This window comes from Trachemys scripta, chromosome 10 (assembly GCF_013100865.1).
Source record: "Trachemys scripta elegans isolate TJP31775 chromosome 10, CAS_Tse_1.0, whole genome shotgun sequence".
NCBI classification, from domain to species: Eukaryota; Metazoa; Chordata; order Testudines; family Emydidae; genus Trachemys; species Trachemys scripta.
In genome coordinates this window covers 7,187,715-7,215,507 of record NC_048307.1, presented here as the reverse complement: position 1 = coordinate 7,215,507, position 27,793 = coordinate 7,187,715, and the positions used below count along the sequence as shown (strand labels likewise).

Genomic DNA, 27,793 nt, shown 5'->3' with positions numbered 1-27,793 from the left:
ACCATGGTGACTCTACTTAGAACCAGCGGGGGGCTCTAGAGACCCCACCCCTAAAGCCGAGTAGCTCCTCTAGGTCCTCCCAGGCTGTGCTCGGGGGACGCTGTGCGGAGCGAGCTACAAACCCCATCGAAGGGAGCAGGGTCAGCCTCTGTTCAGCTGAAATGTGGGGGCTGAGACGGGGTCCCCCAATTTCTGCAGCAAGAGGGGCCATATTGGCAACCAGCCCTTGGGAATTGACCCTCGCGCTGCAGCCCACCAGGCACCCGGGGGGATCTGGCCCTAGATTTCCATGGCAACATGAAAAAGCCAAAAGCTCTGATGCTAGGGGAGCAGCTCTGAGTGCTTGGCCCTGAGCCAGCAGGAGCAGACCACGGGCACAGGGACTTGCTGCTGGGTCCATGCTAGTGCCTCTGCCCCGCCAGGAGAGGCCCAGGGCAGACGATCCTCACACCCAGGCTGCGTCACCGAAGGCGGGGGGCGGGCAAGGCCTGACCCTTGTTTCTTGTGGGCTCAGGGGATGGGCTGGAGGAAACACACCCCGGCTGGATCCTGCTGGGGAGAGGCGGCGATACCACTGCCACCCCGAAATGGGCCCGGCCCTGGCGAGGCTGCACTCTGTGACCGTCCCGGGGTGGGGGGTCGGGTCCAGCGCCCCCCCCAAAATCCAGCACAGGCACAACTATAAATAAGCAGCTTTAATCGTCTGTACAAAACTCTCCAACTATGAAAATAACCTTTAAAAAGGAAACGCAGGCGAAGGGGCCAAGGCAGGGCGGGGGGCAATGCTGTGAGTCCTGGGGCATGGCCACCCCCGTGGGTACCACTGCCAGGGTCCTCCACCTCAGCCCTGCCCTCTTCCCTTTCCCTGAAGCCCCCGCAGTTGATGCCCAGCACCACACTGTGCACGACCAGGCACCGCCAGCTGCTGCGGGAGGGAGTCCGAGGCCTTCCACCATGGGGCAGAGGCAGGGGCAGCAGCTTCGAACGCTTTGCCTGGAGGCGAGGGAGCAGGGCTGGAGCAAGGGACCAATACTGTAATACTGAGAAGGTGCCACTAGAGGTCCCCAGTGCTCACCCCCAGCATAGCAGGGAGGGAGACGTGGGGCGGGGCAGGGAGCAGGGTGGGGGGCCATGCTGGAGGGTGAGGGCAGGAGAGCAGCTGGGATTCCAGGCCCTAGCACAGGGGAGGGGCTGGAAGCTCTTTGGGCCCAGCCCTCGGCACCCACGGACCGAACCAACGAAGGGCCTGGCTGTGTCTCCGAGGGCCAGCACTCAGTCGCCTGCGGCACCCCACACATGCTGGGGGCGTACTTCTAGCCAGGGGCAGGCTGGACCCCTTCCACCCCAGCCAGCAACCCCGCCCCCCACCAGCCCCAGCCTCTACACTTAGCCCACCCTTCCCTCCGCCATGACAGCATCTCTGCTCCCAGGGCAGCCCCCCGCCAACAGTGTCACCACTTGGCAGCCAGCACCCCCCTGAGGTAGGGAAGTGTATTACACCCGTGGGGAAACTGAGGCACGCGTGGGTGATTTGCCCAGGGTGAGAGAAGAGAGTCGGGAATAGAACCCAGGAGTGCCATGCAAAGTCCCAATCCCTCCCTCCTCCCCCGCCATGTGTGCTGGTGAGCTTTACGGCTGCCCTTTCCCCGCTGCTTGGGCTAGATAAGAGTGCATCGTTGTCATAACCAGGAACCACAGAGTGACCAAGGGGCCTGGCTGGCAGCTGGGTTCTAAGGAGCAGATGTGGATTTTGGCATTAGTCCTAGTCACCCTGCTGGGCAGAGATTTGTCAGATCTCACCCAGCCCCTCCCAGCAGTAATGACTAACATTCCCGCCAATTAAGCAAGGAAACACATTGGCCACGACACAGCACAGCAGCCCTGCTGGAGCAGTTACTACTGGATCAGTCCCATTAGAGCAGTGGCCTCCCCACCCCCATGGTCCATGGCTTGCCGGCCACGGCACTATCCGGTGGTGACCGTGGTGCCGCTGCCCAGTTTGATGATCATCTGCTGGCAGTCATGGAGCATCCGTTTGTCACCCAGCTTCTCCAGGGTGCGGGCGGCCTCGGCCAGCATGCCCACGCGCTGGCCTGGAGCGGAGAGGAAGCTGGGTGGGAGGTAGCAGCAAGCCAGCAGCAGGGCCTCGGCGTGCTCCCGCGGCGTGGGGTGGCTCTCGGGCTCGCTGGCTGCAAGAGCAAACACAGGGCCCAGGTGGTTCAGCACTGGCCGCCAGCACGGACAGAGGGGCCCCAGGGGAGGGACAGGGCTGGGCAGGGGAAGGCCCAGGCCACGATCACGTGCCCGTTGCACAGAGGGGGATGCGCAAAGATGGATGGGGGGATTGGTCCTGTCCCTCGCCCCCAGAGTGCCAACAACTGCTCCAGCGTTAGCGCTGCCAGCCACACACTGGGGGTCTTGCTGATCCCTACACCCCAGACTGGCCCCCCGCAGTCCTGTACCAAGTAGGCTGCAGAGGTAGGTTGAACTGAGCCCATCTGCTGCCACAGGCAGGGCGTGTTGGTGTCATGCCACTCGGGCACGCAGTCCTCAGCCCAGCCCACCCATGCCCTAACCTGATGGGACTTTTCCATGTCATGAGCGGCTGGGTCTCAGCCCCTCTCGTAAGGGGCGGCCGTACAGCCCCACAGCTGGCACCGGTTGGCAGTCCCAGGACAGACAGGGCGATGGAGGCTGTATCCTCCTCCTAGCCCAAGGGCAGGGCCGGGCACATGCCCCAGTCCCTGCTAGCCCAGCGGAGCCCCCCCAATCTCTGGCAATCTGGCTCCCTTCCCCCCTGCTGCTCCCACACCACCTGGGCCACAGGCTCCCCCTTCACCTTCTTTGCTGCTCTGAGCCCCTCTCCTGCGCAGGCTGCGGTCCAGCAGCTGGTGGGTCCTGGTGGGGCTGGCTCTGGCCATCAACCTGGCAGTGGCTTCGTGCAAGAACACCTGGGGAGCAGCCCACATGGACAGTCAGCCTTCGGGCAGCCCAGCGCCAGCCCAGTCCCCAGGGAGAGTCTGCACCCAGGGACTTGGACCCCATCCCCATCCCCAGGCACAGTGCCAGCCATGGGGCCTCCAATCATGGTGGGAAACATGTGCTCAGCAGACAAAGCAATCAAAGAGCTGAATCCCCCCCAAGCCACGCCCCCCCGCGGCTCACCCGGCGCATGGCTGGCCGGAAGGTCTGGGCCAGGCGCCGCAGGCTGCTCAGGTCCTGCTGGAAGCCCCGCAGCTCCAGGGCCGAGGCCTGGTAGACGCAGCTCAGCTGCTGGCTGACATGCATCTGCTGCTGCCACAGGTTGGTGCGGGTCACGAGGAGCAGATCGCACAGGAGGAGCTGAACTGCCTGGGGGGAGAGAGGGGCACCAGTGAGGGGGAGGGGACACACTGTGTGACACAGACACCACCCAGGGCTGCGCCCACAGAGACGCCGCAGAGAGCAGGCGCGGGCCAGGGAGATTGGGCCTGACCCTCCCACGGCAGCACCATGGAACTGGTTGGCCCATCTGGGTCCCACCTTTCCAAGTTCCTTGGTGGCTACGGTGATGCCCCATTGACAGGCCATGGCCGGAGCGAAGGAATTACGGCTTGGGGGCGCCTCCCCGGGGTCTGCCAGGGCCGGTGCTTGGTGCTGGACAGCAGCTCTCTGCAGTGCCCAGAGGGGGCACTGCTGCCCTGGCCCCTTGCTGCAGGCTGGCGCTCGGTGCTGGAAGAAGCCCCGTCTGGGCTGCACTGCAGGGGCATTGCACACCTGTTCTCACACATGCAATGCAACTACAATGCACCACAGCTGCGGCCACTGTGCTGCGCCCCCCTGGATGGTCCTTTCCTGCGTCTGGTGCGCAGGCCCCGTGGACAGCGGGATGCGTGGCCTGAGAGAGCCAGATGGTTCCGCTGCATACGGCACCATACCCTGCTTCTTGGAACCCTGCATGCTTCGCCCCAGAGGTGGCTGCCTTTCAGTGGATGCGGTGCATGCTAGGGGAGAGTCCGGTTACACAGCTGAGAACAGTCAGTGATCAGACACAGCTGCTCACCCACCCCCCGCCGAGGCCACAGGGAACAGCCCAGGGACTCACCTTGTCAAGGGTGCCAGTGGCGGGCAAGCTGAGACCCAGGCTGTCCCGCAGGTAGCCGCTGGCTTTCTCGCACTGGCCCAGGCTGGCCTGGCTGCCGTCCTGCTTCCCCAGCAGGGCCCGCACGGCCTTGAAGGAGTGCAGCGCGGCCCTGGGCAGGGGCTTCCTGCACGAGCGGAGGGGGAGAGGGTCATCATGGTGCCCCCGGCGGGGGTCTCCCAGCACTGAGGGGTGGGCTGGGATAATCAACCCCTGTTCAATGCTGCCCAGTCTCTCGGCCTCACCCCCAAAGCTGGCTCCCTGAGATGGAATGGGCACCCCCTTTTGGAGATCATGTGACTGCACAGCTGATCACATGACACTGTGTCACTCCCCCATCCCGAGATCCCTGGTGCATTTCCCTTGCAGAGCTCAGCTGTTCCCGTCCCAGCGATGCACCTCCCGCCGCGCTCCCCCTTCCGATCCCTGCAGACACTCACTCCGACACCTGCAGGGCCCTCGGCATGGTCTCCACCAGTGGGTATAGCCGTTCAGCTGCCTCATTGTCCCCCTGCAGCCAGTGAATCGCCACGGCGACGATGGACGCCCACCACTTGGCAACGGGGTCGCTGCCTGCGAGCGGGGGACACGGGACCGATGGCATCAGCCAACCTATCACGGTGAGGAACAGACACTCGCCTGCCCTGGCCGACCCCCCGCAGATGCCTTGCCCTGCACAGCACAGCACCCCCCACACCCACTTGCCCCACCTTTCACGCTCCCCGGGATCACTGCGCCCACCTCGGCCTGGACACCCTGGGTGCCGCGTGCTCCAGGCAGTTGCCCATGCAGAGTCCCAACCACAGCTTTAGCCCTGCCTCTCAGCACCAGACCACGTGCCAGGCTCCAGGCCCCCCCTCCCCTGGCCCCCGTCCGCACTGCTTAGCGATGGCCTCACCTGTGCCAGCCACCATGCCGGAGCTGATGGAGAGGGTGCAGCTGGGGGTGCCAGCGGTGTCCGAGCAGCCGTTGAGCAGCTGTAAGTACTCCAGGGCATCGGAGAACTCCCTGAGGCCAAGGGGGAGAGGAGCCGTTAAGGACGGGTGCCAGGAGAATGAACCGTCCTGGGTCCCCGCCCCCTCCCCAGGAATTAGAGGAGCTGCGGGTGGCACAAAGCCATTGGCGGGAGGGGCCACCAGGCATGTCCCTCAGGTGGATGCTCAGGCCACAGCCCTGCAGGACAGGGACTGAGTGGTCGCCGGCAGGGTGCTGCAGGCTGGGAGGAAGCCAGGAGCTGGCAGGCTGGGTGCATCCCTGCCCTGGGCCCCACGGCTGGTACTTACCCTTCTCCATGGGCCGCTGGCGGGCTGGGCTCCGGCATGGCTACACAGCACAGGGCCTTCTCCAGCAGGTGCTCACGGAACAGCTGGGTCACCTGAGCCAGGGGGTCCACTGGGCCCCATGGGAAGCGCCAAGAGAGGCCTGTTAGTTGGATGGCAGGGGAGGGATTAGGCCCTATCACCTCCCCATGCCTGGAGCATCCTGGCTTGGGGGAGGAACCAGCTGAGGGGCACTGAAGCCCAAATGCTGCATCTCCAGACCCTGGAGCTCTTGCCAGGCACAGAGCTGGCACAGGGGGTCTAGGAACCACAATGTTAATAAAGGCAAGGGCAGGCTGGAGCCTGGCAGGGCGCCCAGCATCCCTAATGCCAAGCTCACTTTAGGTCGTGTGAAAGAGGCCCATTTTTCTGGAGACAAAGGCCACAGTGTCTAAGCCTCAGGGGTGAGGGGCAACGGCAGAGCTGAGTATGGGGAGTGCGGGCACAGCCCCTGTCTGCCTCCCATGGGGCAGTGCCCACCCCCAGTTTGGTGCCATGCAGAGACAGAGCCGGGCAGTGAGACGCGGGGGGGGGGCGGGTACCTGGGTTGCTGGTGGAGCTGTAGATACTGTCCCTCGGGGTGCCCTTCAGAGACCAGTCTCCATCGACGAAGAAGCGGTGGCCCACAGGGTGGCAGAGCCACTGCATGGCCGGGGGCACGGTGCCGCTGTGCGACAGGGACACCTGCCGGGCACTGCACAGGAAGGGGCGCTGCCAGGACAGAGACACGGGTCAGCCCCTCCGGCTGCATGGCCCCAGGGGCAGCCAGGCAGGATGGTGCCGTCTGGGCAGAGAGCCACGGCCAGAGCTGGCAGCCAGCTCCAGGGGCAGGTCTGAGGCAGCAGGAAGGGGCGATATCAAGCTACATGGGCCCAGTGCAGATACCGGGCTGGATAGGTTCCTGGCAGTGGGTACCAGTGGTGCTGGGGTGCCGGGCTACACGGCTTCCCGTAGCGTCCCCTCTAGGAGAAGCCCAGTGGGTGGGACCGGGGTTGGTGTCTGCAATCTGGGAGGGCGGGGCATGGAGGAGCCCCGCCTCCCCTGAGCCAAGCCCCACCCCTGAGCCATACTCACCGCCAGGAAGTGGACGCGCCGGTGAAGGCTGGTCTTCACACGAAGCGCTGCGGCCACATAGATTTCGGCAAGCATCGCCACGGAGATGGTGTCGCCGGCGCACTCGGCCAGGTTGACGGCACTCAGCGCCATGTTGATGCCGGAGAGATGGCCCCCGACGTGCTTCCCTGTGGGCGAGGGAATGTGGGACATCAGCCTGGCACTGAGGGGGGGCGCTCCTGCCTTGCCAGACTCCCCACAGGGCTCAGGTCACTCCCGGCACAAGCGGGAGGAAGGGGGGTAGCAGCTGGAGCCTCTCCTCCCTGCATGGCATGGGCTGGAATAGCTGGGGGGTGGGGGGAGCTGTGGGTCGGGGCTGAGGGGGACAGGCACAGCTGAGTGAGAGTCTGGCACGGAACCTGCTCAGGGATGGGGCTACCACATATCCAGCCCCAATCCCCCCATTGGGGACCCAATCCCTCTGGCCCAACCCCCCAGTAATCACAGCCCCATCAAGGCCCTCAGGTGCCCCCTACCTGTCATGTGCAGCTGGTGCAACTTGTGGTAGACCAGGGCGGCATCGCGGGCGCTCTTGCGCACGTCAGCCTTCAGCTCGCTGTCTCGCCGGAAGCCGCCCGCCCGCCCGGCCAGCCAGCGCCCCACCCAGAGGCGCTGCAGCAGGTGGCGGATGAGGTTCCACATGAGGCTGCAAGTCAGGTCGAAGTTGGAGGTGGGTAGCGGGCGGCCCAGGGCCTTCAGGGCCGTCCACAGGTGCTGGGAGGCCTGAGCAAAGTCCCCCTGGCAACGTGGAGAGGATGCAGGGTGTTAACGCACTGCCGGCGGGGTGGGGAATTCCCCTATTGAGTATCAGGCCTCTGCCGGGGCAGAACTTTTCCTGGGAAGTTGGGAGCAGGGCATGGCAAGCGGGCAGGGCCAGGGAAGGGCCGGGTCAGGCGTGCAGGGAGGGGCGGAGCTTTTCCTGGCAGGAATTGGGGGCAGGGCTTTTCGAGGCAGGCAGGGAGAGGTGGGGCTTTTCCTGGCAGGAATTGAGGGTGGGGCTGTGCCAGGCGGTTAGGGAGGGGCGGAGCTTTTCCTGGCAGGAATTGGGGGCAGGGCTTTTCGAGGCAGGCAGGGAGTGGTGGGGCTTTTCCTGGCAGGAATTGGGGGCGGGGCTGTGCCAGGCGGGCAGGGAGGGGCAGGGCTTTGGCTGTTAGGGGCTGCTGAGCGCCCAGTGAGTAGGAAGGAGAAATCAGACCAGGGCCAACCTGGAGTGGATGCACAAGGCTCCGGGCTGGGACCTGCCCTGGGGCAGTGGGAGCCCAGAGCCCCCTTCCCAGGGTATAGCCAGCCGGCGCTGCTCCTTACCCGGGCCAGGTCCAGGTCCGCCTGCTTGCGGTGCCTCCAGAAGAGGACGGACGGCTCCGAGTGGGGGCGGGTGACAGGCTCACCGTAGATGAAGAGCCGGACAAAGGCTCCTAGCACGACCAGCACGTTGAGCAGCCAGAAGATCAAGGTGGGCCAGCCTGAGGCCTCGTCTGGGCACAGGGCGCAGAGAGGGATGGGGGGGCCGGCGTTAGCAGCACGTCACAGCTAGTTCCGGCCCCACCAACGGCCCAGAGTGCCCCCCATGCTACGGACTGCATCACCCAGCAGGGGTGTCACAGCCCACTGGGCCATGTGGGGCCACACCCCAAACGCAGGGCCCCCCGCCAGCACTGGCTGCTCCTCCCAGCACCCTGGACACGTGACTGCACCCAGGCCCCTCCACCCTCCCGCTTGGCCCCAATCGCCCCAGTCCCCTCTACTCCCAGGCCTGGCCCCGATGCCCCAGCCATCCAGCCCCCTCTACTCCCAGGCCTGGCCCCAATCGCCCCAGCCACCCAGCCCCCTCTACCTCCAGCCCTGGCCCCGATGGCCCCAGCCACCCAGCCCCCTCTACCTCCAGCCCTGGCCCCGATGGCCCCAGCCACCCAGCCCCCTCTACCTCCAGGCCTGTCCCCGATGGCCCCAGCCACACAGCCCCCTCTACCTCCAGGCCTGTCCCCGATCGCCCCAGCTACCCAGCCCCCTCTACCTCCAGGCCTGGCCCCAATTGCCCCAGCCACCCAGCCCCCTCTACCTCCAGGCCTGTCCCCAATCGCCCCAGCCACCCAGCCCCCTCTACCTCCAGACCTGGCCCCAATCGTCCCAGCCATCCAGCCCCCTCTACCTCCAGGCCTGGCCCCCATCGCTCCAGCCACCTGGCCTGGGGGTTCTGGCCCTGATTGCCACTCTCTAGCACTAAATCCCCCGGCCAAGCGTCTGGCTCCGTGATGCTCCCAGCACTTACCTATGGAATCCGGCTGGCCCATTATGCTCCTGCCAGGGCCAGGGGAGGCCCCGCTCTCTGGGGCGCCCTCGGGGCTGGTGCCCCGCAGCAGGGAGGCCAGGGGGTTGAAGGAGAGGCAGAGGAAGACGAAGGCGCAGAGAGCCATGCGCGAGCGATCCAGCATACACAGGCTGCCGGTGGACAGCTGCTGCTCCTTTTTCCCCTGAAAGCCAAGCACAGAGGTGGGCGTGAGGCCTTGCTACAGGCGCTGGGTCTGCTCCGGCTGAGCTCGAGGGGCGGTACCCACAGAGCACGCCAGGGCGTGAAGGTGAACGGCACCAGCTATGCCTGGGGGGCTGGGAGCCAGTCTGCGCTGCACAGATCCGTCACCCCCTCCCCCAGGGCAAACCAAGCTCGGCCTGCCCCAAATGCCCTGGCAACCGACAGGGGCCTGCACGTCTGCCGGCTGGGTAACAGGCCAGGCCCAGGGACCGTCTCTAAGCAGCATGGCTAGGGCTCGCCCTGGGTCAGGTGTTTGACCTGCCAGCCCCTGGCTCCAGGCGGGGGTCCCGCCAGAGCCGTCTCCTGCCCAGCCCAGCGCCCCCTGTCACGGGACCTTGGTCTCCTCGAACAGCGGGCTGTCGGGCTCCGAGTCGCTGCTGCTGCCGCCGCTCAGCGAGAGGGGGCTGCTGTGGGAGGGGGAGCCCACATCCGAGGGCGGGGGCGTCAGCATGTCCATCATCTCTGGCTTGATCTCCTCCATGGGCACGTCCGTCTTCCCGCCGCACGTGGCCACCAGGTCCTTCAGGGACTCTGAAAGCAGAGGGGGCGTGAGGAGAGGCTGCCGCTTACAGCTCCCCCCCAGGCAGCTGAACCAGCCCCATGGCTTCGGAGAGCTTGTGCCACCCTGCAATGGGCTGGGGCTGCTGGAGCATTCATCGCCTTGGGCTGGGCAGTGCCCCACAGCACCGCCCCACTGCCTGGCCCGCCCCACAGCACCCCCCACTGCCCCCCCCCCCCACCCCGCCCCCCCCCCACCCCCCCCCCCCCCCCCGCCCAGCCCTCATGCAGTCCCCCCTCCCTCCAGCTGCTGCCCCCCAAACCCAACCCACAGCCCCCATGACCTGCTACTGTAGTCCTGGGCCTCTGCTGGGGCCAGGCTGAGACCCTCCAAACTCACTTCACTGGTGGCATAACCTGGGTTCAACTCCCAACTCCCTCAACTCCCAAACCCTCCCCCGGCCCTCCAGCCAGGAGAGCCACCCCGCACTCACTGTTCTTCTGGGCGGCCATCTTGAGGGCCACGTTCTCCTGCTTCAGCTTCTGGTTGCTCTGACGCAGGAAGCGGATGTAGTCGATCGCCTTCCTCAGAATGGCCGACTTGTTCATCTGCCCGAGAGAGGGACACGGGCGCTCAGGCACAGCTGCCCCCCCATCACCGGACACAGCCAACCCCGGGGAGAGTGGCCCCCGGCAATGCTGCCCTCCCCCACACCCCCGTGCTAACCGCTGTCGGGTGCTGTCCTTGCGGAGGAGCAACTGGGCGGCAGAGTTCAACCCATCGGCCATGCCTGTGTCATGGTGGCACCAGGATACGACATGGCCGCCAGACCCAGGCAGCGCGGAGCCCCTTCAGCCCCCGCCCCACTGTACCCCCAGACAGCTCTGCTGATGCCCCTCATTCCCGGCCTGCAGCACCTCCCAGCCCCCAGCAGCTGGAGGGAGGGGGAACCACAGCGCTTGCGTCTTGGGACAGACACCCCCACCCTGCTGTGACAGGTCCCACCGCTGCCCGAGTACCTTGGCCTCCGAGCCCACCACCAGGTCCTTCAGCTCCATGATCCTGTCGTTGATGGAGGAGCGGTAGCGCTTCTCGATGGCGTTGTGTGCTGTGCGCTTCTCGCCTTTGTTCTGCACCAAGGCCGACTTCCCGCTGGCCGCCAGCCGGTTAATGGGCAGCTTGTCGGCATCCATCATCAGCGGCACCGTGGCCAGGATGGTGCCTCCGCTCACCAGGGTCTGCGAGAGAGCAGGGCGTTGGGGCCGGCCGGAGCCAGGAGTATGCCCACCCTGCCAGGGTGGGGGGAGAAAAGAGCCCATCCACCTACCCCAGGCAGCTCCCCCGACAGCTCTGCCAGGACCCCTCGCTCCTGACACAGCAGCCCCCTGCCCTGCTGTTCCAGCCCTGGGCTCCACACCCCCACACCAGCTCTGCTGCTGCCCCCAATCCCAACCCACAGCCCCCTCCTGACATTCCCACCCGTGAACCGCTCTGGGGCTGACATTCGACCGGGCCCAGCTCCATTTTAGTTTTGAGAGGTGGAGTTTGCTGAGACACACTGAGCTCATCCCCTTTGGGCCAGAACCCGAGCTCTGCTCTCTAGCTGCAACTGGCCGATGCCTTGACCCCGCTCCCAGATATTATCTATGGCTTTAACTGGCTGAGCCCCTGCTGGTCTCCAGGGAAGGTCCCCACCTCTGGCGGGGGGGATGTGCCATGAGCCATGCCCCGCGACAGAGCTGCTGAGGGGCTGGCAATCCCAGGCCCTGCCTGCTGCACCAAGGGAAGATATGGAGGGTAAAATATATATATATGGAGATATACCTATCTCACAGAACTGAAAGGTCAGTGAGTCCAGCCCCCTGCTAAGTGGCCCCCTCAAGAATTGAACTCACAATCCCTGGGTTTAACAGGCCAATGCTCAAACCACTGAGCTATCCCTCCCCCCAGCCAGGGAGTCAGGAGCCCTGGGTCTGTTCCCAGCTCCCCGCTGACTGGCTCTGACCCCAGGCCTGAGGCCAAGCGGCAGATCCAGCCTGGGGGTGGAGACGTGGGCTTGTGGGGGAGACTCACACACAGGGACCCCCGAGGGTTCACCTACCGGGACCTGCAGCGGCGCAGACTGGATGGCCGCCGTGGTGGCCAGCGTCGTGTGGCTGGAGGTCTTTGCCCCAGAGACATCCGTCTTCACAGCTGTCAGGAACAGGGACTCGGCCTTGATGAAGTGGGGCTGCAGCAGGACCTGTAGGGTGGGCAGAGGGTTAGCGCGGGAGCTCCACACACCCAGCTCGGGGCGGGCAAGAGTGTCTGGATCTCCCGCTGCCTGTCCACGCTCCTGGCCCCAGCTTACCGGGACTTGCTGGATCTGGGAGGAGACAGCTTGGGAGGTGCCGGTGCTGGCTGCGGCCAGCAGCTGCTGGGGCGAGATGTTCTGGACATGAGCCTGAATGGTGACGGGCTGGATCTGCGGAGAGGACTGAGGGAGGCTGGCCGGGGACTGGGCAGCCCCTGCGGGATGCAATGCTGAGGGCAGGAAGGAGAGCGAGTTAGATGCAGCGTGGAGCCTGCTCCTCACACTCCAGGGGCCCTGCCCGCCCTCGATCCTGCGTCAGCCAGGCAGACCAAGGGCCCAGCTCCTCTCCTCTCCTCACTCGGGATGCTCCAGAGACTGTCAATCACCCATCACACCCCACTCTGCCAGGGGACCAGCCAGAGTTGATCACACCCTTGAAAACAGCCCACGCCTCCCACCCATTTTGCCCTTTCCCCAGTGAACAGACCCCCACACAGGGATATCTCCCTCAGGGCCTCATTACTGGTGCTCAGCTTGCACTCTTCCCGCTGGCTGCCCTGGCAGCAGCAGAGGTGACAATATTATAGGTCCTATATAAACACTGTCTCCCACTTCTTTTTTTCCAAAACAAAATCCCCCCACTGCTCAGTGAGATTTGGTTTTTAAATTCATGTTTAATTTAAAGGATATTCCCACCACGGTAGAAAAAAACTGAGGCCAAAAGATTAGGTCTAAATTACTTGACAGCGTCCCTTTAAATGAACCCCTTACAGTATTAGCTATGGGGGACATCGCATCATCTACAGGAGCTGATCCCACTCCAGTGCTGCCCCATAGACTACAGCCCTTTCAGGGCCAGTTCGGAGTCCCACGGGAGACCCAGCCCCATCTCAAGGGACCCTCCCCCCATCCCGAGCCTCACCGGTGAAGCCGTGCTGACTCTGGTAGCCCAGCAAGTGCTGTGGGGTGAACTGGCCTTGGGAAGCCGGGACGAAGCTCTGGGCTGTCGTCAACCCCTGCTGTGGCTGGGGCAGAGGCCGGGGCTGGCTGGCAGACAGTGCCATGGGCTCCTCCTTGATATCCGACGCCGGCGGAGACGCCGTCAGGCCTGGCCCGGCCCTCAGCTGGGGCTGCGGTGAGAAGCTCTGCAGCGGTGGAGGCACCTGGTACATGCTGACGGGAGCCGAAGGGGGCGCCTGGCTGGGCCCCAGGTAGCCGTCGAGAGAGCTGGGTGTGGACGGCAGCCCCACAGGCGTGCTGGCCTCTGGCATCGGGGTGGCAGGTGCGCCGAACGGAGTGTCAAACAAGCCCGGGAACTCATTGTCCTGGGTGTTGATCAGTTGGAGCATGTCTGGAAAACACCCCAAGCCAGCCCAGCAGTGAGAGGGATCCCACGTACCACAGAGATCTACGTCCCCCCGAATACAGGGCTTGCTGTCTGGCAGGGAGGGGATCCACACACCCTGCGGGGTGAGGGCTGCCCACATTGCAACCAGACCCAGCTCGGTTATTAGATTGCCCGCAGGGTAGATGCTGGTGCTGGATAAAACAGCCCTGGGAACCCGGCGTCCCTGTATCCCCAGCCAGGCCAGCTCCCCCATGCTGCCCCACCAGCTGACCTAACTCCAAGGCCTACTGCACCTGGGCCTTGCCACTGAATCTGGTGTTTGCGCCAGCCCTGGGTTTTGTCATGTGGGCACCTTTAGGAACTGGGCTGAACCCCCCAAACTCATCTCAGCAGGGGGAGGAGGAGGAGGAGGGGGCTGGACTGAAGCAACAACTGGGGCCAAAGGCTGAGTCTTACTGCGCACGCTCAGCATTCCCGTTTGCACCTTCCTCTGGCTATCGCATGTACCAGCAGGGGCACGCCCACCCTCCCGCCCAGGGTGGCCCACACTCGCCCCTAGATCATGTCGTGCTGCCAGCAGGGCAAGTAGGTTGCTCCGTGATGGGCAGAGCAGGGCATGCTGGGACACACAGCCCCCATGGGTCACCTCTTTGCTTTAAAGCTCCCTCCGTCCCAGCCTGCCCCACGGGGTCCCAGCCGCCAGCGCTCAGGGACGGCATGCGGGGGAGAAGGCTCCTCAAGCGCCTCCTAATGGGTGGCTGCAGGGCCAGCTGCCAAAGTCCCCATCATCAACTGCCCCCAGCTGCAGCATCTGTGCCACGCACAGGACCGCGCGGGGGGGAGGGGGGGGGGAGATTCTGAGGGGGTAGAACGGCTGCCCAGACCAGCAGGCTGGACCGAAAGCCTTCAGCTCCCCTGGGCCCAGCCCAGCCCACCCGAGCCCTTTACAAACAACCCACGCACAGCGCGCCGGCCCAGGGGAGTCGGGTACCGTCCTTGGCATGTCAGCTGTGGGTGTGATAACCGCATCTGCCAGCAGGGGGAGCCTGAAGACCAGCCACCAAGGGGACACTCTTAGGGATACAGGCAAGAAGTGGGAGACATAGGGAGGTGCAATGGGGAGGATCCAAAATCTCACCCCTCCTCTTACAGCTGCTCCATGCCCGGCTGGACCCCAAAGAGCCCGATCCTGCAGCCCTTCCTCACGTGGGCTGCTGCCCTGACTTCACAGGGGACTACTCACATGAGCAAGGGGGCTGGGCCCGAATTCTATCCCCTCACAGCCTGCAGGGGAACTGACAGGGCACCCTTAGGCTGAATGGCTGTTGACAAGCCCCCCAAGGGAGAGGCAGCCCCCCCCCTGCGTGGGCTGGAGCAGAGGCTGCAGGGCCCAGTCCTGCGCTGGCTGTAGATGGGGAAGGGTTATTATTGTTTTCCGTATTAGGGTAGCACAGAGGGTCAATAAAGGCCCACTGGCTTAGGGGCTATCCGTACCCGCAACGAGAGACAGAGCCCTGCTGTCCAGCCCCACAGGGTTTACAAACCAACAACGGGAAGGGGAAAAGCAGGATTATCGTCCCGGCCCCGTTGTACGGGGGGGGAAACCGAGGCGCGGAGCAAGTCAGTGCCTAGCCCAAGGAGTCTACGGCAAAGCAGGGAATGGAACCTGGGTCTCTCGTGTCCCAGCCTAGCAGTCATTACCCTCCCTCCCCCTGTGGATCGATGCGTCCTGTTACTTACAGCCCCGTCTGGGCTTTGCTTCAGGCTCCCAGAGGCTTTTTTGACCAACTGTACTAAAAAACCCAACCCCCGCCTCACTCCTTTCCCCCTCCACATGGCTGCTCAGTGCCCCTGGGGTGGACTTCTCTGGTGTCAATTCAGCTGTGATCCAATGTCCCGATGACACCAACACTGGAGCAAAGCACCTGGGGGCCAGGCCCAACCTGGAGACAGAGCGGGGGAGCTGCAGGCGGTTGGGGGGGGGGGCAGAATCTGGGGCTGAGCCATGTCAATCCTGTACCCCCAGAAAGGAAACAAACAGCCCAGGCACGGCGCTGAGCAGATGTCTCCAGTCAGCTGGGCCCATCCCATTATTTATTGCTGTCTCCTGCAGGCTGCCCTCGTTCTCCCTGCGTCTGGGTTTCTGCAGGGGGAGTGCGGGGCAGGGACCAGGATCGGGGCCCACAGCATGAACTCGTGACCTGCAGTGTGAAAGGGCCTGCAACCCTCCTGTCTAACTAAGGAGGGGACAGGGCCCCCAGTCGGGTAAACACAGCCCTCGGTGCTCACACTCATTTGCCGTGGCAGTGTTTCCCACGGGCCAACATCTCAGTTGGGGGGAGGGGGGGATGGCTACTCCATCACCACGCCCAGCCATCAGGTGAGAAAGGCCCAGAATCCACGGGGACGCTATTCTAGCCTCTGGCAGGTGTGCAGGAAACGCACGCTCTGAACATCCAGGGTGAACCTGCGTTCGAGTGCTAGTCTTCCACCAGACGCAGGGAGCTGCCCTTCCCTCCTCACCTAGACAAGGCTGCCACACGGGCCTGGGGCTGCAGGAGGCAGAGTCGAAGCTGTTGCTTGAAACCAGACGCGCATCTGTTCACCTTGGACGACTCCACTCCCACGCAGCAGTAGCACCGCGTTTTACAAGTGCGGCACGGGGAGATGGCCCCCGGTCACACGCGGAGCCAGTGGCCTCTCTCGATCGGAACCCAGCCTTCCGATGGCCCAGGCTTTGCCGCAGTTAGCACCAGCCATTAATAACACTGTGCACTGCCCCGGCGCCTTCTCTGCCGGCTCTTACCAAACTGATCCTTCCAGCTCAGCCACCAGGTAGCTCAGTCTCACTGTCCTCACCATGTGCCTGGGGAAACTGAGGCACGGAGTGGTTGGTGTCTGAGGCGAAGACTCCAAAGCTGACTAGGAGAGTTAGATTCATCGCCCTGCTCATTGGATGGGGAGTCCTGATTTTAACTCCCCTCGTCAGCTTCGAAAATCTCAGCCTACGTTTTCAGCACTGAGTTTGGGAGCTCGCCCTGGGCCACGTGGGGCCTGATTTTCAGAGCTGCTCTAACCCTAGTTGAAGTTAATGGGTGCTGTGGTTGCTCAGCACCTGGGGAAACCAGGCCCCGGGGTCCTAAGCTGGGCTCCCAACATTGGAGACACCAGACCCAGGCTGAAAATGTTGCCTGAGGTGACTTGCCTAAGTTCATGCACCATGTCAGCAAAAGCCAGAAGTCCTGGGTCCCAGACCCCTGTTCTGACCCATCCCTACGTTAGCTTCCCCCATCCCGCCGCCTGAGAACACTGCTGACATCTCCCTGCCACACAAAAAGGCCACAGGTGCAGGCCAGATCTGTAACACTATGGCAGAGCCTAGCACCGCTGGGGTAACTCCTGTCCCTGCTGTGATCACACCTGTACGGTGCTGGGCAGAGCCTCAGTGCAGGTAATAAACGGCTGCACTCTGGTCTGTATATCTGCACAGAGTAGCATTATGCAATTATAACACAATACACAGCACGCACCGCTAGGAAGCACACGGTAGGGGTTATGAACTATTTGAGATCACAGTGTGATTAGATACTTATAACGCAATCTCTCTCTCTCTCACACACACACACACACTATGGAACATGCAGTCGGTCTATTTCCGATGTGGCCTTCACCATGGTTTCGTGGCATAATTCAGAGGTCTTGCATGGAGCATTTCCAGGTGGTCACCGAAGAGCTGGCGGGTAACAGCCCCCACTCCACCCTTCCACAAACACGGTTATTCTGCTTTATAGGGACGCTGTAAATGTCCTTTTCCAAACTGAGCAAAAAGGGGGAGCTCGGGAAGCAGGTGTGAGGGCAGTGGGGACATGGATTGGGGGCTGATGGAAGGAAAGTGACAAACTCAGGCAAAATACAAACGCCTGCAGCCCAGGAAAGTCCCTGAGGGAGTGGATCCCGCAGGAGACAGGCTGTCACCTGTTATAGGGGAGTAGTTCCCCACCTCTCCCACCACTCCCTCACCCCACGCTCCCCAGACTCAGCCTCCCTCCCCTCAATGCAGCTTTCAAAGGGAGGGGGCCAGGCACTGCTGTGACTCCAGTCCAGCAGTGCTGGAGTTCCGCCGGGACGGCTGGGCTCAGCGAGCGCTGCAGGCCAACAATGGGTTGAACCCCAGGGAAGGGGGTGCCCAGCTCTCCGGTTGATCCAGGCTCCTGACCTGACAGGGCAGCATTCAGTGGAACCAAGCAGGAGAGATTTCAGCCTCCCCCCGCACTGCAAACAGAGGTGACCTTAGCCCGCTGCGGGGAGTGGGGGGGGGACACTCGCCCACATGCCCCACCTCAGTCTCCCCACAAGACGGGTGCACATCTGTCGGGGGGGAAGCAGACTGCAAATCTGGAAGCCCAAATGCACCGAATAAGCAGTGCTTGTGCAGGGGGGGGGAGATACCTTCGAAAGTGCACTCCATCCCAGCCGTGGCCCAGGGACAGGCCAGGTGCCCGCGGAGCCCACGAGCCCAGATCAGCCCGGCCGGCCAGAGGGAGAAGGATGGCAGAGTCTGGGCAGTGGGGCCGTGTGTGGTTATTTCAAACCCGGGTGCCTCCCGCCCGCCCTGTCCCGCCTCCCCAGCCGTCGGGGAAGGAGCGCGGGTGGAATTGTGAATCACGGCTCTTGCATGAGGAGATCCCTCTCCGCCAATCGGCGCCCGCCTGCCCGGCCTCGCTATCCGGCCCTGCCAACCGCCCCCAGACAGCCTGGGCCTCCCCGCGCAGCCTCCAAGGTGAATGGCGCTGGGTTACTCCAGGCCATTTGCCTTAACCCCGGCGCTGCCAGCCAGGGTTACTCTCGGTCATTCACAGTTAACCCCTTGGGAGCCAAGTGCTTTTGAAGGACGCTGCCCTGCAGTGCCTTGTTTCTCTCCTTCCATCTGACACAGCTGCATCCCCCACCCCTTAGCGAGGGAGGATCCCAACCCTGGCCTCTGGTCTTGCAGCTCGGGGATCAGACAGTGGGGCAGAGCGGACGGCAGGCCCTGCCCGCTCGGGACAAAGGCGTTTGACCCCAGGCCTTTCAAGCCAACGCCAACCATCAGGGCTAGAGCTGGGTGCCGCATCTCCGTGCAGGGCAAGGGGACACGTGGCCCCATCTGTTTCCCAACCAGGCTCCAGGCAGAGCCCCCCTCCCATGCCACACCGGCTAAGCAGGGAGGTTTGTGGAACCTGACCGAGCCCGGGAAACGCAGCAGAGCTGGAGCCCAGCGGTGCGGCCGGGGGACTGGCATAAAATCAGCAGAGACAAGTCACCCAGTAAGAGTCTAAAAACCTGGGGCCAGGCCCCCGACGCTGACCGGACCAAGTCTGTGTTTGGTTACACCGGGGTGGGGGGAAAAGGGGGGAATAGCACAACTAAATCCATTCGAAAACAGGGCAGATGTACCAGTTCCTCCATCCCCACCCTGCCAAGCTGCAGAATCCAGGGCCTGCCTCTCAGCCCTGCTCACCCTGGTGCCAGCGTGCACAGCCCGCTGGGCTGCTGGCACCATTGGCAATGCTACAGCTCTGCGCCCTGAGCGCCAAGGCAGCAGGGCAGATTGCTAGACCCGCCAGAGCCAAGGCCCTCAGCTATCTGTGCCCAAAATAGTCCCATCTGGCCTTGAAAACAAGTTGAGGATCTATTCTGGAGCCAGCCCCTGGCCCCCAGACACCCTAGTGACCTGCTTGAGGAATGGGCACCATGCACATATTTGTACAGCACCTAGCGCCAGGGGTCCCAGGCACTGAAATAACACAGATAATAAATAACAAAAACGCGGCCATGTAACCTCTCTGTCCCCATCCACCCCTCCCACTTCTACCATCAGCACCTTTCATGCCAGGACCGCGCAGCAGGGACACAGTGAGCACCCACCAATTCCAGCCCCCCTCGCACGAATAAACCCACAGGAGTGAAAGCAAACTCGAGCTGCCCCCTCCTCTGGAACTGGCGCTGCCCTGGTGCTTTGAGACTCCAGAGGGGCCCCCCCCCCGAAGTCTAGCGGCATCTAGAGACCTGTGATGGCCTGGGAGTGCAGGAGAACCGCTCAGCAGAGATGGAAGGGGTGTGCCAGCTCGGAGAGTCCCAGGCCAGGGCCCGTGGAGCTCTTCCTGGGAGTCTGCAGCCCGCTGGGCTGGCCTGTCACATGGGACCGGCCTCATTCCCAGCTGCTGAACAGCATTATAAGCAGGTACAGCGGTATCCCACGCTTCCCTGATGTGCTTGTCCAAGTCAGCAATCACCGCTGTAGCCATAGGGATGTCATGGGGTGTGGCCAGGAGATGGTGCCTGGGAACGGAGGGGCCACGAGACAGGCCCTCCGTTAAGGTGCGAGCCGCGCTACGGAAGAATTGGAGGATCCCTGGATGGGAGCCACGTGCCGGGGCCTGAGCAGGATTGTTTAGCAGGCCGGGACTCGGAGCTGATCAGGGGCAACTGGACGCAGCTTCTCCCTTGGAGCTCCAGTGCCACGCCCTGCAAACTCCCAGGTCGGCAAGAAAGCTGCAGCCTCCCGATTTAAGTGGCTTCACGAGGGTTACACTCAGCCCTCTGCTCCAGATGTGAGGAGGCGGCGCTGCCCTAGGGTGACCATACCTCCCGTTTTGGCCGGGGCAGTCCCTTTTTTAAGCCCTGTCCCGACTTTTTTGGCAAAAGAGGGCATTTGTCCCGTTCGTTTGCTCTTGCTGACTGATCAGGTTGGCAAGAGCAAACAGGACAAATGCTCACTTCTGTCAAAAAAGTGGGGTGAGGTGTGGGGGGCGAGCAGAAATGCCAGCCCCGTGCAGGGGGGTAGTGGGGCGGGGGGGGGGGGGGGGGGAGGAAGGGTTCCACTGCATGGGGAGCAGGCCTGGTTCCAGCGACAGCCTCAAGTGGGGGGCACGCAGGGTTCGAGTGACCAGTGACAGTCTGGGTGGGGGGGCTCCTTGGGGGAGCAGCTGGGGCCAGCCCATTGTGGCGGGGGCGGGGGGGTCTGGGTTAGTGGCTGGAGCCAGCCCCATGGGTGGAGGGGTCTTGGGCCAGCCCCACGCAGTGTCCCATTTTCACTTGAGGAAATATGGTCGCCCTAAGCTCTCCACGCGCAGCAAGGGCACTGTTGAGCACATCTGACTGGGCAGGGGAGCCTAGTCTGGGTGTGTGGGGGTGGGGGAATGGCTAACTCCACAGCAGAGAAATTCTTTATTGTCGCATCAGAGCAAGGAAAACACAACCCAGAGGATGCCGATACCGAATAGGTGAAACCAAAGGCCCCATGGAGGAACCAAAGGCCATAGGGAATGACACTGGCCCCCAAAGGGGCAAGTCCATGCGCTGCTAGAGGGTCAGATAAAACCTGCTTGTTCTGCGGGGTTCCCTCGTACTCAGATAGCTCTGGCCCTTCTCTGCTGAGCTCCCTGGCATGAGCCACCCATCTCCGACCGCCTGTGCACTCCCGGAATAGTTGGCTCATGACCCCTCCTCTTGCAACAGGTATCCAGGACCAGGGAGAAATGCAGCCGGACTCCTCCGAAGATACCCACAATGCCTCATTTCTGCCCACCAAATACCACACTGCTCGGTCCAGCATCCCAGTGTGGGAGCTCAGTGCTGGGCTGTGAGGATGAGGGCGTGGATGGCAAAATGGCCTAGTTCAGACACCTTAGCTCTTCCCCACCCTTTTATCCTCATTCTCCCTTGTCTTCCGTCCCCCCCTTGGGAACATATGTCATTCCAGCCAGCCGTGGAATGGGAGCATGTGAAATGGGATAGTCTTACATTGCCAAAGCACGGTGCATCCAACAAGCTATTTATTACCAGGAATGGCATTCTCCCTAGCATCGCCAAAATGCAGCCACCTCTGGAGCACAGCACGGCAGCTACTAATCGCGCACAGCAACACTGGAACAGCCGTTTAGGACAGGGAGTAAGGGACACTGCAGCTAACTAAACACAGAAGAGGGGAGGAATTTAACAGACAGAATGCAACTGACCTAATGGGGATCTGGCCCATAGCATGGGACTAAAAGCAAGCCACTGACATCTGCATCAAAACTGAAGCCCCGCCAGGAATTTAGCCACACTGTGCTCCTGGAGATAACAGCAACAGCTGTGCAGCATTTCCGAAACAGGGCACGCCCTTTGCCCTGGGACAAAGTTCACGTCTGAATTGCAGTTGACCGGAAGTTACCTTCTGACTTCTCTGGGCAGCAGGAGGGCATGTTTGCTTTTCAGAGACTGTTGTCAATCTCTCGTCTAAAACAGCTCTGGGCATCGTGCCCGCCTTGGTGAATGCCGGGATGTCAGCTTGACACAAGGGGAGAGTGAGTCTGCTCCACCAGTCACACCCCCAGGGCAAAGAGCAGATGCAGCCCCCTGCAAGGCTCACAGGTGCCAGGCTGGGGTTCACTGTCTCTGAGTCAGCTCCCAATTTTTCACTGCGTCGGAAGAGGCTGCTGATGCACCCATCCTTCCCCTGGGAGCGAGGTTACCGCCTGATTTCCACGGATGCTGAGTGTCCGTGTCTCCTATGGCCGTCAAGCGGAGCACCGGGGGCTCAGCACCTTTGAAAATCAGGCCCTGAGTGCTTTTCCCTGTGCAGATCTCGGGGGGTGGGGGGTTTGCAAAGGTGAGTGGGAGTGACTAGCCCACGGTCCCACAGAGGCAGCGGCAGTCAAGCTGGGCTCCTGACCCCACAATGCAATGCTGCTCAAGTCCTTGCAAAAGTCAGCCCGCTCCTCTACCGTTCTGTCCCCAAGTCCTGACGCTGGGTTGCTGGCAAGAGCCCTTGCCTGCTCCAGCCTCCCCGGCTCACATCAGGGGCTCTCCACACCCTCAGCAGGGCTCCCCCTAACTCCAGTGGGGCCTATTTGCTGGTACCGTACCCAGCCCACGGCCGCAGCAGCCAACCCCTCAGGATTACTCATTGCTTGGAGGAACCACGCCAGGCCACCTCAGAGCAAGCCAAGCTTGCAGGCGAGCGCAGCTCCTATCACCGCCGGCAGAAACAACCCGTCCCCGTCTCTGAGCGGCTCTGCCAGAGCTGGGGGAGAACCCCCAAGGCGGGCTGGCTGGTGAGGAGACTCACGGAGGCAACTGGCATCGCAGAGCACAACGCTGCAGGATGGTGATGTCAGATGTGCTGCCAGCAACTTCCACGGGGCAGGGAGGGGCAGAAAGAAACAACAGTCTTAAGGGACTGAGGCGGGGGTGTGCACAGCAGGGGGCTCTCCTAAGGAAGATGCCGGAGCGGATCATGGGAGAAGGGATCCTCATGGGAGCTGCCCAGGCAGGATGGGTGGCATCTCGGCAGGGTTCGTTGTATTTACAAATGCCACCCAAGCGACATGTCTCGGCCCTAGTCAGCCTGCTAGCTCCGTGGGCGGGGGCTGCCTTTCACTGCATGTCCATGCAGTGCCCAGAACAACAGGGCCCCTTGAATGCACAAAATCAGTGGGGTCAGGCTTGTCCTGGGCATACATGACTCACACATGAGCTAATACAAAAGTGCCCGTTTCATACATGACAAGGCGTGAACAGGGCCTCGGGGGGGGGGGGGGGGGACCCACTGAGCAGCCCCTGCCTTTCCCCGGCTTGGGGGGGGGAGGGGACGGGGAAATCTTCTGATGTTTGGAATGTTGGAGGTCACCTGCCTGAGCCTACACCACGGAGCGAGAGCTTTGCCATACACTTCAACGGGAGCAGGAGCAGGGCCCCAGGGGTGACCTATTCACAGTGCTCAGGGAAACCACTCAAGCACCCCTTTCAAAAAAGGTCAGCGCAGTGACCTCAGCCAGAGCCCCCATTGACTCAGCGAGTGGGTCAGGATCTGCCCAGGTCAGCAGCTTGCAGGATCAGGGCCATAATGGAAGTACACCTGGTCCACCTTTAGCAGAAGGGCACATGCCCCAAACCTCTGACTATATGGCAGGGAATGGGGGAGCAGGCGGTCCTTTGAGTGGTTAATGAAGGCAGGTTTTACTGTCTAATGGAATGCAATTAGCTGGAGGTGGGTTTGAACCATGAATGCCAGATCCAAAGTGCCTTCTGCTCCGGCTCTCCTCAGCTCTCAGCTCCATGGATGTGCAATACATAGCGCATGTAACATAACTGCCTTTTACTAATCTTCTGCTCAAGGACAGTCAATGTAAAAAGCCAGCCCGATTGCATCATTAAGCTGTGAAATTAACCCCCCAGAAGGCTGATGATGGTAGGAGTTAATATTGCCAGAGCAATCTTAAAACTTTGCCACGTTAGCCACACGCACCCCATGTTCTTTCCCATGTTAAACGTAACCCTTAATGTATTGCTCTTTGTTATTCCTTCAGAGACTATAAACTACCAGCCAGGCAACACGGCAGGAGAAGGCTTAGCTCTGGGCAATCCTCCACTTGAGTGACCGATCGCACAAACTTCAGATTGCATTTAACTGTCACTTTTCCATCGATTTTAAAGCCCAGAAGGATCATTGCGATCATCTAACCTGACCTCCAGCACAACGCAGGCCGGACAATTCCACGCTGAGATTCCTGCATCAAGCCCGTTAAACTTGTGGTTGAATTAAGAGTGAGTCTTTTGGAAAGACATCCGCTCTGGAGCTAAAAGGTGAAGCCCTGGCCGCACTGAAATCGATGGAAAAGTTCCAACAGAGGCAGAATTTCACCCACAGATGCCAAGTGACAGAGAGGCAACCACTTCCCTTGGCCAATGGTCAGTTACCCTCATTGTTAAAAACGGGGCCCTTATCTCCACTTTGGATTAGTCCAGCATCCTCCAGCCATTGATCTCCTCCTGCCTTCGACTGCTTGATTAAAGTGCCCTCTTGGCAGGTTATTTTCCAGTTTGTTTGCTTTTAATTTGCTGAGGCAGAAAAAGAAATCGCCTTCCACCACTTACAAATTCAGCTGACAAGTCCAACAGCCGCATGCATGCCTTTCTCCACAGCTAGCTGCCCTACGCACTCACAAACTCCAGTGGCTTTGCCACGGGTGCCCTTCTGAGCCACAAAATGCACCCTCTGACTAGCTAGACATGCAGCACCCGCTGGAACTGAATCAGGTGCTTCAGATCACTCACAAAACCAGAATGTGCCGCCGCTCCTGGACTGACGAACGTCGGAAGGGATGGGTTGAGCGTGCAGAAGCACACAAATGTCATCTCTGTTAAACCATGCTCACTTAGGGCCTAATCCAAAGTCACCGGAAAGCCTCCCATTGACCCGACTGGGCTTTAGATCCGGCCCTTCCACCCACCCACGATTACTTTGGGGGTTCTCCCCCCCGCCAAATGTGCCCCCTCATCCCCACTGTCCCTGAACGCAAAAAATGGCACGAGATAAAGTCTAATCCAGGCACAGTCCCGGCCTGGAGAGCCGCAGCTCACCAGGCAAACGTTCCGGTGAGTGCCTAGCACGATGGGCTCTTGCATCTAGCAAGATGGGTTTCTTGGGCTCTCCCGAAATAAACAAGACCCATACGGACGCAGGCTCTGACGCAGACCCTTGGGCACCCTGAACCACAGCAGAGGTCTCCTAAGGTTTCACTACAGCCCGGAAAAAAGAACGAGGAGTCCTTGTGGCACTGTAGAGACTAACAAATTTATTTGAGCATAAACTTTCGGGGGCTACAGCCTTTCGGGGGACCCATCAGGGTTCGCAAAGGAGCGCTTTGCGGGGCGAACCGGTGACGCTGCATTTCCAACCCACTGCGCCACGCTTAGGGTGACCAGATGTCCCGATTTTATAGGGACAGTCCCAATTTCTGGGTCTTTTTCTTATATAGGCTCCTATTACCCCCCACCCTGTCCCGATTTTTCACGTTTGCTGTCTGGTCACCCTAGCCACACTCCGCCAGGCGCCTTTATCCTGCCCCAAGCATCCCGGGCAAAGGGGCCAGTGACCAAACGTCCCGCTCGAGGCCCAACCACCCACCTGGGTTCCCCACGGCCAAGGGAAGACGCTGGTTTGGGGGGGCTGCCCATTGCACTGTGCCCCTGTGCTCCAGCGACCCCCGCGGGGCTGGGGGGCTCTCTGGGAAGCCCGCGGGCACTGCGCAGAGCGGGCAGCGGGTGCATCACGCACGCAGAGGGGCTCAGGAGCAGGGCTGCACCCCGGCTAGGGATGCCCGGCCTGGGGGCACGGCCCACGCCCCCCCGCCGCCTGCAGGCCGCCCGCGCGCTGGCGGCTGAACTCTCCTCGGCAAGAGGGAAATGACCGCGAGTAACCCTCCCGCTGACGTCAGGGCCCCCGGGGAGCAAAGGGGCGGGGCTTGGAGCAACAACTCAGCCCAGCAGCGGGCGCGGAGCCGGAGCCGCCCGAGGAGCGTCCCCACCCCCCGGGGCCGGCCTGGGTTTATTATTAGCGGGCCTGGCTTCCGAGCCCCCCGAGCGGGCACCCCACTTGCAGCCGGCAGCCTGGGGGGCGGGAGAGAGGGGGGGGGACACGGGCAGGGGACAGCAGCAGGCTCCTGAAAGCAAAATCGATCGGGGGGGTAATTACATGGGGAGCCCCCAGCGCGATCGGAAATCCCAGACCCCCCCCATCCATGCACCAAGCCCCCCATCCATGCACCAAGCCCCCCATCCATGCACCAAGCCCCCCACCCCACCGAGGGAGAAGAGAGCCCCCGAAAGGCGGTGCCCGCCTGCGGATCGCTGCCCCTCTCGCGTACACACGTGTGCGATCCCGGAGCTTAGAAACACGGGGCTAGAAGGGGCCAAGCTGCGGGGAGAGGGGGGGGCAAAGAAACCCTCCCACCCCCACCATGCTGAAGGGTCAAAAGCACCGAAATAAAGCCCAGCCCTCCCTGCCTAAGCCGGACGCCTGGGTTCACAGGCGCCTGCAGCCCCCACATCCCCACCCCCAGCTCCTCCCTGCCCCCAGACCCTTGGGTCAGGACCCAGCTGTCCATTGCCCCAGGCGCTGCCCTCCCCCCCGGCCATGCCCGCTCCTCGGCCCCAGCTCTGCCCGGCCGCTACCCACCGTCGATGTCGCTCAGCAGGGCAGTGGTGATCTCGCTGGATTCCTGGAGAGTCAAGGAAGGGTCCAGGTTGTCCAGGGAAGTGTCATCAAAACAGAGGCTGGTCATTGTCGGCTCTGCAGGGTAGTGTCCCCCCCCTGGCTGGGGGGGGTCACTTTGGCGGGTGCTGCTGGGCTCTGGGGGCTTCCCCCCCTTTTTTTCCCTGCTAACAAATCCTTCCCCCGGAGAAGGCCATGGAAACAAGCAACTCAGCAGCAAACACGCGCAGCCCAACTTATGGGCAGCGGCCGTAGCCTGCCCGCGGCCCCCACCTCCATGGCTGGGGCTGGGGAGGGGGGGGGGGGAAAGTTGCTCAATTGAACTGTGCTCAAACCTGCTACTGGCGAGGGTAGGGAGGGGCGGAGCCCCCGCTTCTGGCTCCGCCTCCTCGGCCTGATTGACAGCCACAGCCTTTTAGGGCAGGCGCACCCTTCCCCCTCCCCCAGAGCGGGAGCCTGCAGCGCCGGGGACCCGTTGCTCGAGGGGAGCAGGCGGGGGGTGCCCCAGGAGGAAGCGGCCCATTGCAGCGGCGGGATTGGGTTTGGATTTTGGAGGCAAGGGGCAGGGCTATTGGGTTTCTGGCGGGGTTGGGCTTTCGCAGCAGCACTTCTCGACCCTCCTCTTCCCAATGCACCGAGCGGCGTCCGCTGGGGACCCCCGCTTGGCTCGTCCGGGGGAGTCGCAGTGGGAGCGGGGTGCAGGACCCAGCACGCCTGGGATCTCATGTCATGGGGGTGGTGCTGCATTTCTTCCTTTGACCAGGGGTACAATGACTCCCCCCCCCCCCCCCGGTATCTATTCACAGGAAAAAGCCCCGGGGGTTAACTGAATGCAGCCACAGGCTGTCTCGCCTACCCTGCAGCCGCCTTTTACTAGGAAAAAACCGCCCTGGAATTGCTGCCCCTTTCTGTTTGCCATGGAGCAGGGAGAACACACACCGCTAGACGGGGAGGAAGCATTCAGGAGGCCTGGCTCTGGGGGAGAATAAATGATCCCAGTGTGGAGTCTGCAGCCTTCCCTTGTCCTTTTTCGACTCACCCTCTAGGAGGTTTATATCTGGTTTAGAGACAACTGCTGTGAGGAAAGAGACCCAGAAGAAAGTAAAAGCCTTCCCCAGCCATGCCTGCCTTTTAGAGACTATTTATTTTTACCATGTGCAGCCCTCTCCGAAGAGAGAGCGATTGCAGGGTGGCAACCTAACCCTAGGTTTTTGCACAGCTCTGCAGCATGATTTGCTGGTACAACTCCCCCCTCCCAGACAGCTAGCAGTCTTCACAAGGAGGATAAAGAGGAGCTGCAGGACTCCTAATGCCTGGAAGAGGTGGATTAGGGACAGTGCCACCTAGCTGGCCCCAAATCTCAAAGAAATCCCTTGTGTTATCACAAAGGGGAGTCTGAATTAATAGAGGCAACAGCCCAGGAAGACAGCATCATTAGTCTTCCCAAAGCTTGTCTGAGAGACTCTGCAGAAGTCAATGCTCAGATACACCTACGAGCAAGAACCCTTTGGAAGGAGACTTGTTCTGAAGCAAGAGGTGGTGGTGAACAG

The 27,793-nt window shown here is 62.0% G+C and overlaps 1 protein-coding gene across 2 annotated transcripts; it reads right to left on the bottom strand.

The window, feature by feature from the left end:
- Positions 1–1,805: 1,805 nt before the first annotated feature.
- On the bottom strand, positions 1,806–27,001 carry SREBF1 (sterol regulatory element binding transcription factor 1). Of its 2 annotated transcripts, none has more exons than XM_034783978.1 (19): positions 26,208–27,001; positions 12,797–13,225; positions 11,932–12,104; positions 11,683–11,823; positions 10,601–10,819; positions 10,075–10,189; positions 9,417–9,613; positions 8,822–9,023; positions 7,858–8,027; positions 7,029–7,290; positions 6,514–6,680; positions 5,982–6,150; positions 5,404–5,512; positions 5,019–5,128; positions 4,561–4,693; positions 4,085–4,247; positions 3,166–3,351; positions 2,840–2,951; positions 1,806–2,189 (listed from the first exon to the last, which is right to left on the bottom strand). In XM_034783978.1, the coding sequence occupies exons 1-19, from the start codon at positions 26,311–26,313 to the stop codon at positions 1,966–1,968; spliced, it is 3,387 nt and encodes a 1,128-aa protein (XP_034639869.1). In that variant the 5' UTR covers positions 26,314–27,001; the 3' UTR covers positions 1,806–1,965. The 2 variants fall into 2 exon arrangements, with proteins under 2 accessions (XP_034639869.1, XP_034639870.1); XM_034783979.1 differs by lacking the exon at positions 26,208–27,001 and adding an exon at positions 17,672–17,799.
- Between the last annotated feature and the right edge of the window lie 792 nt (positions 27,002–27,793).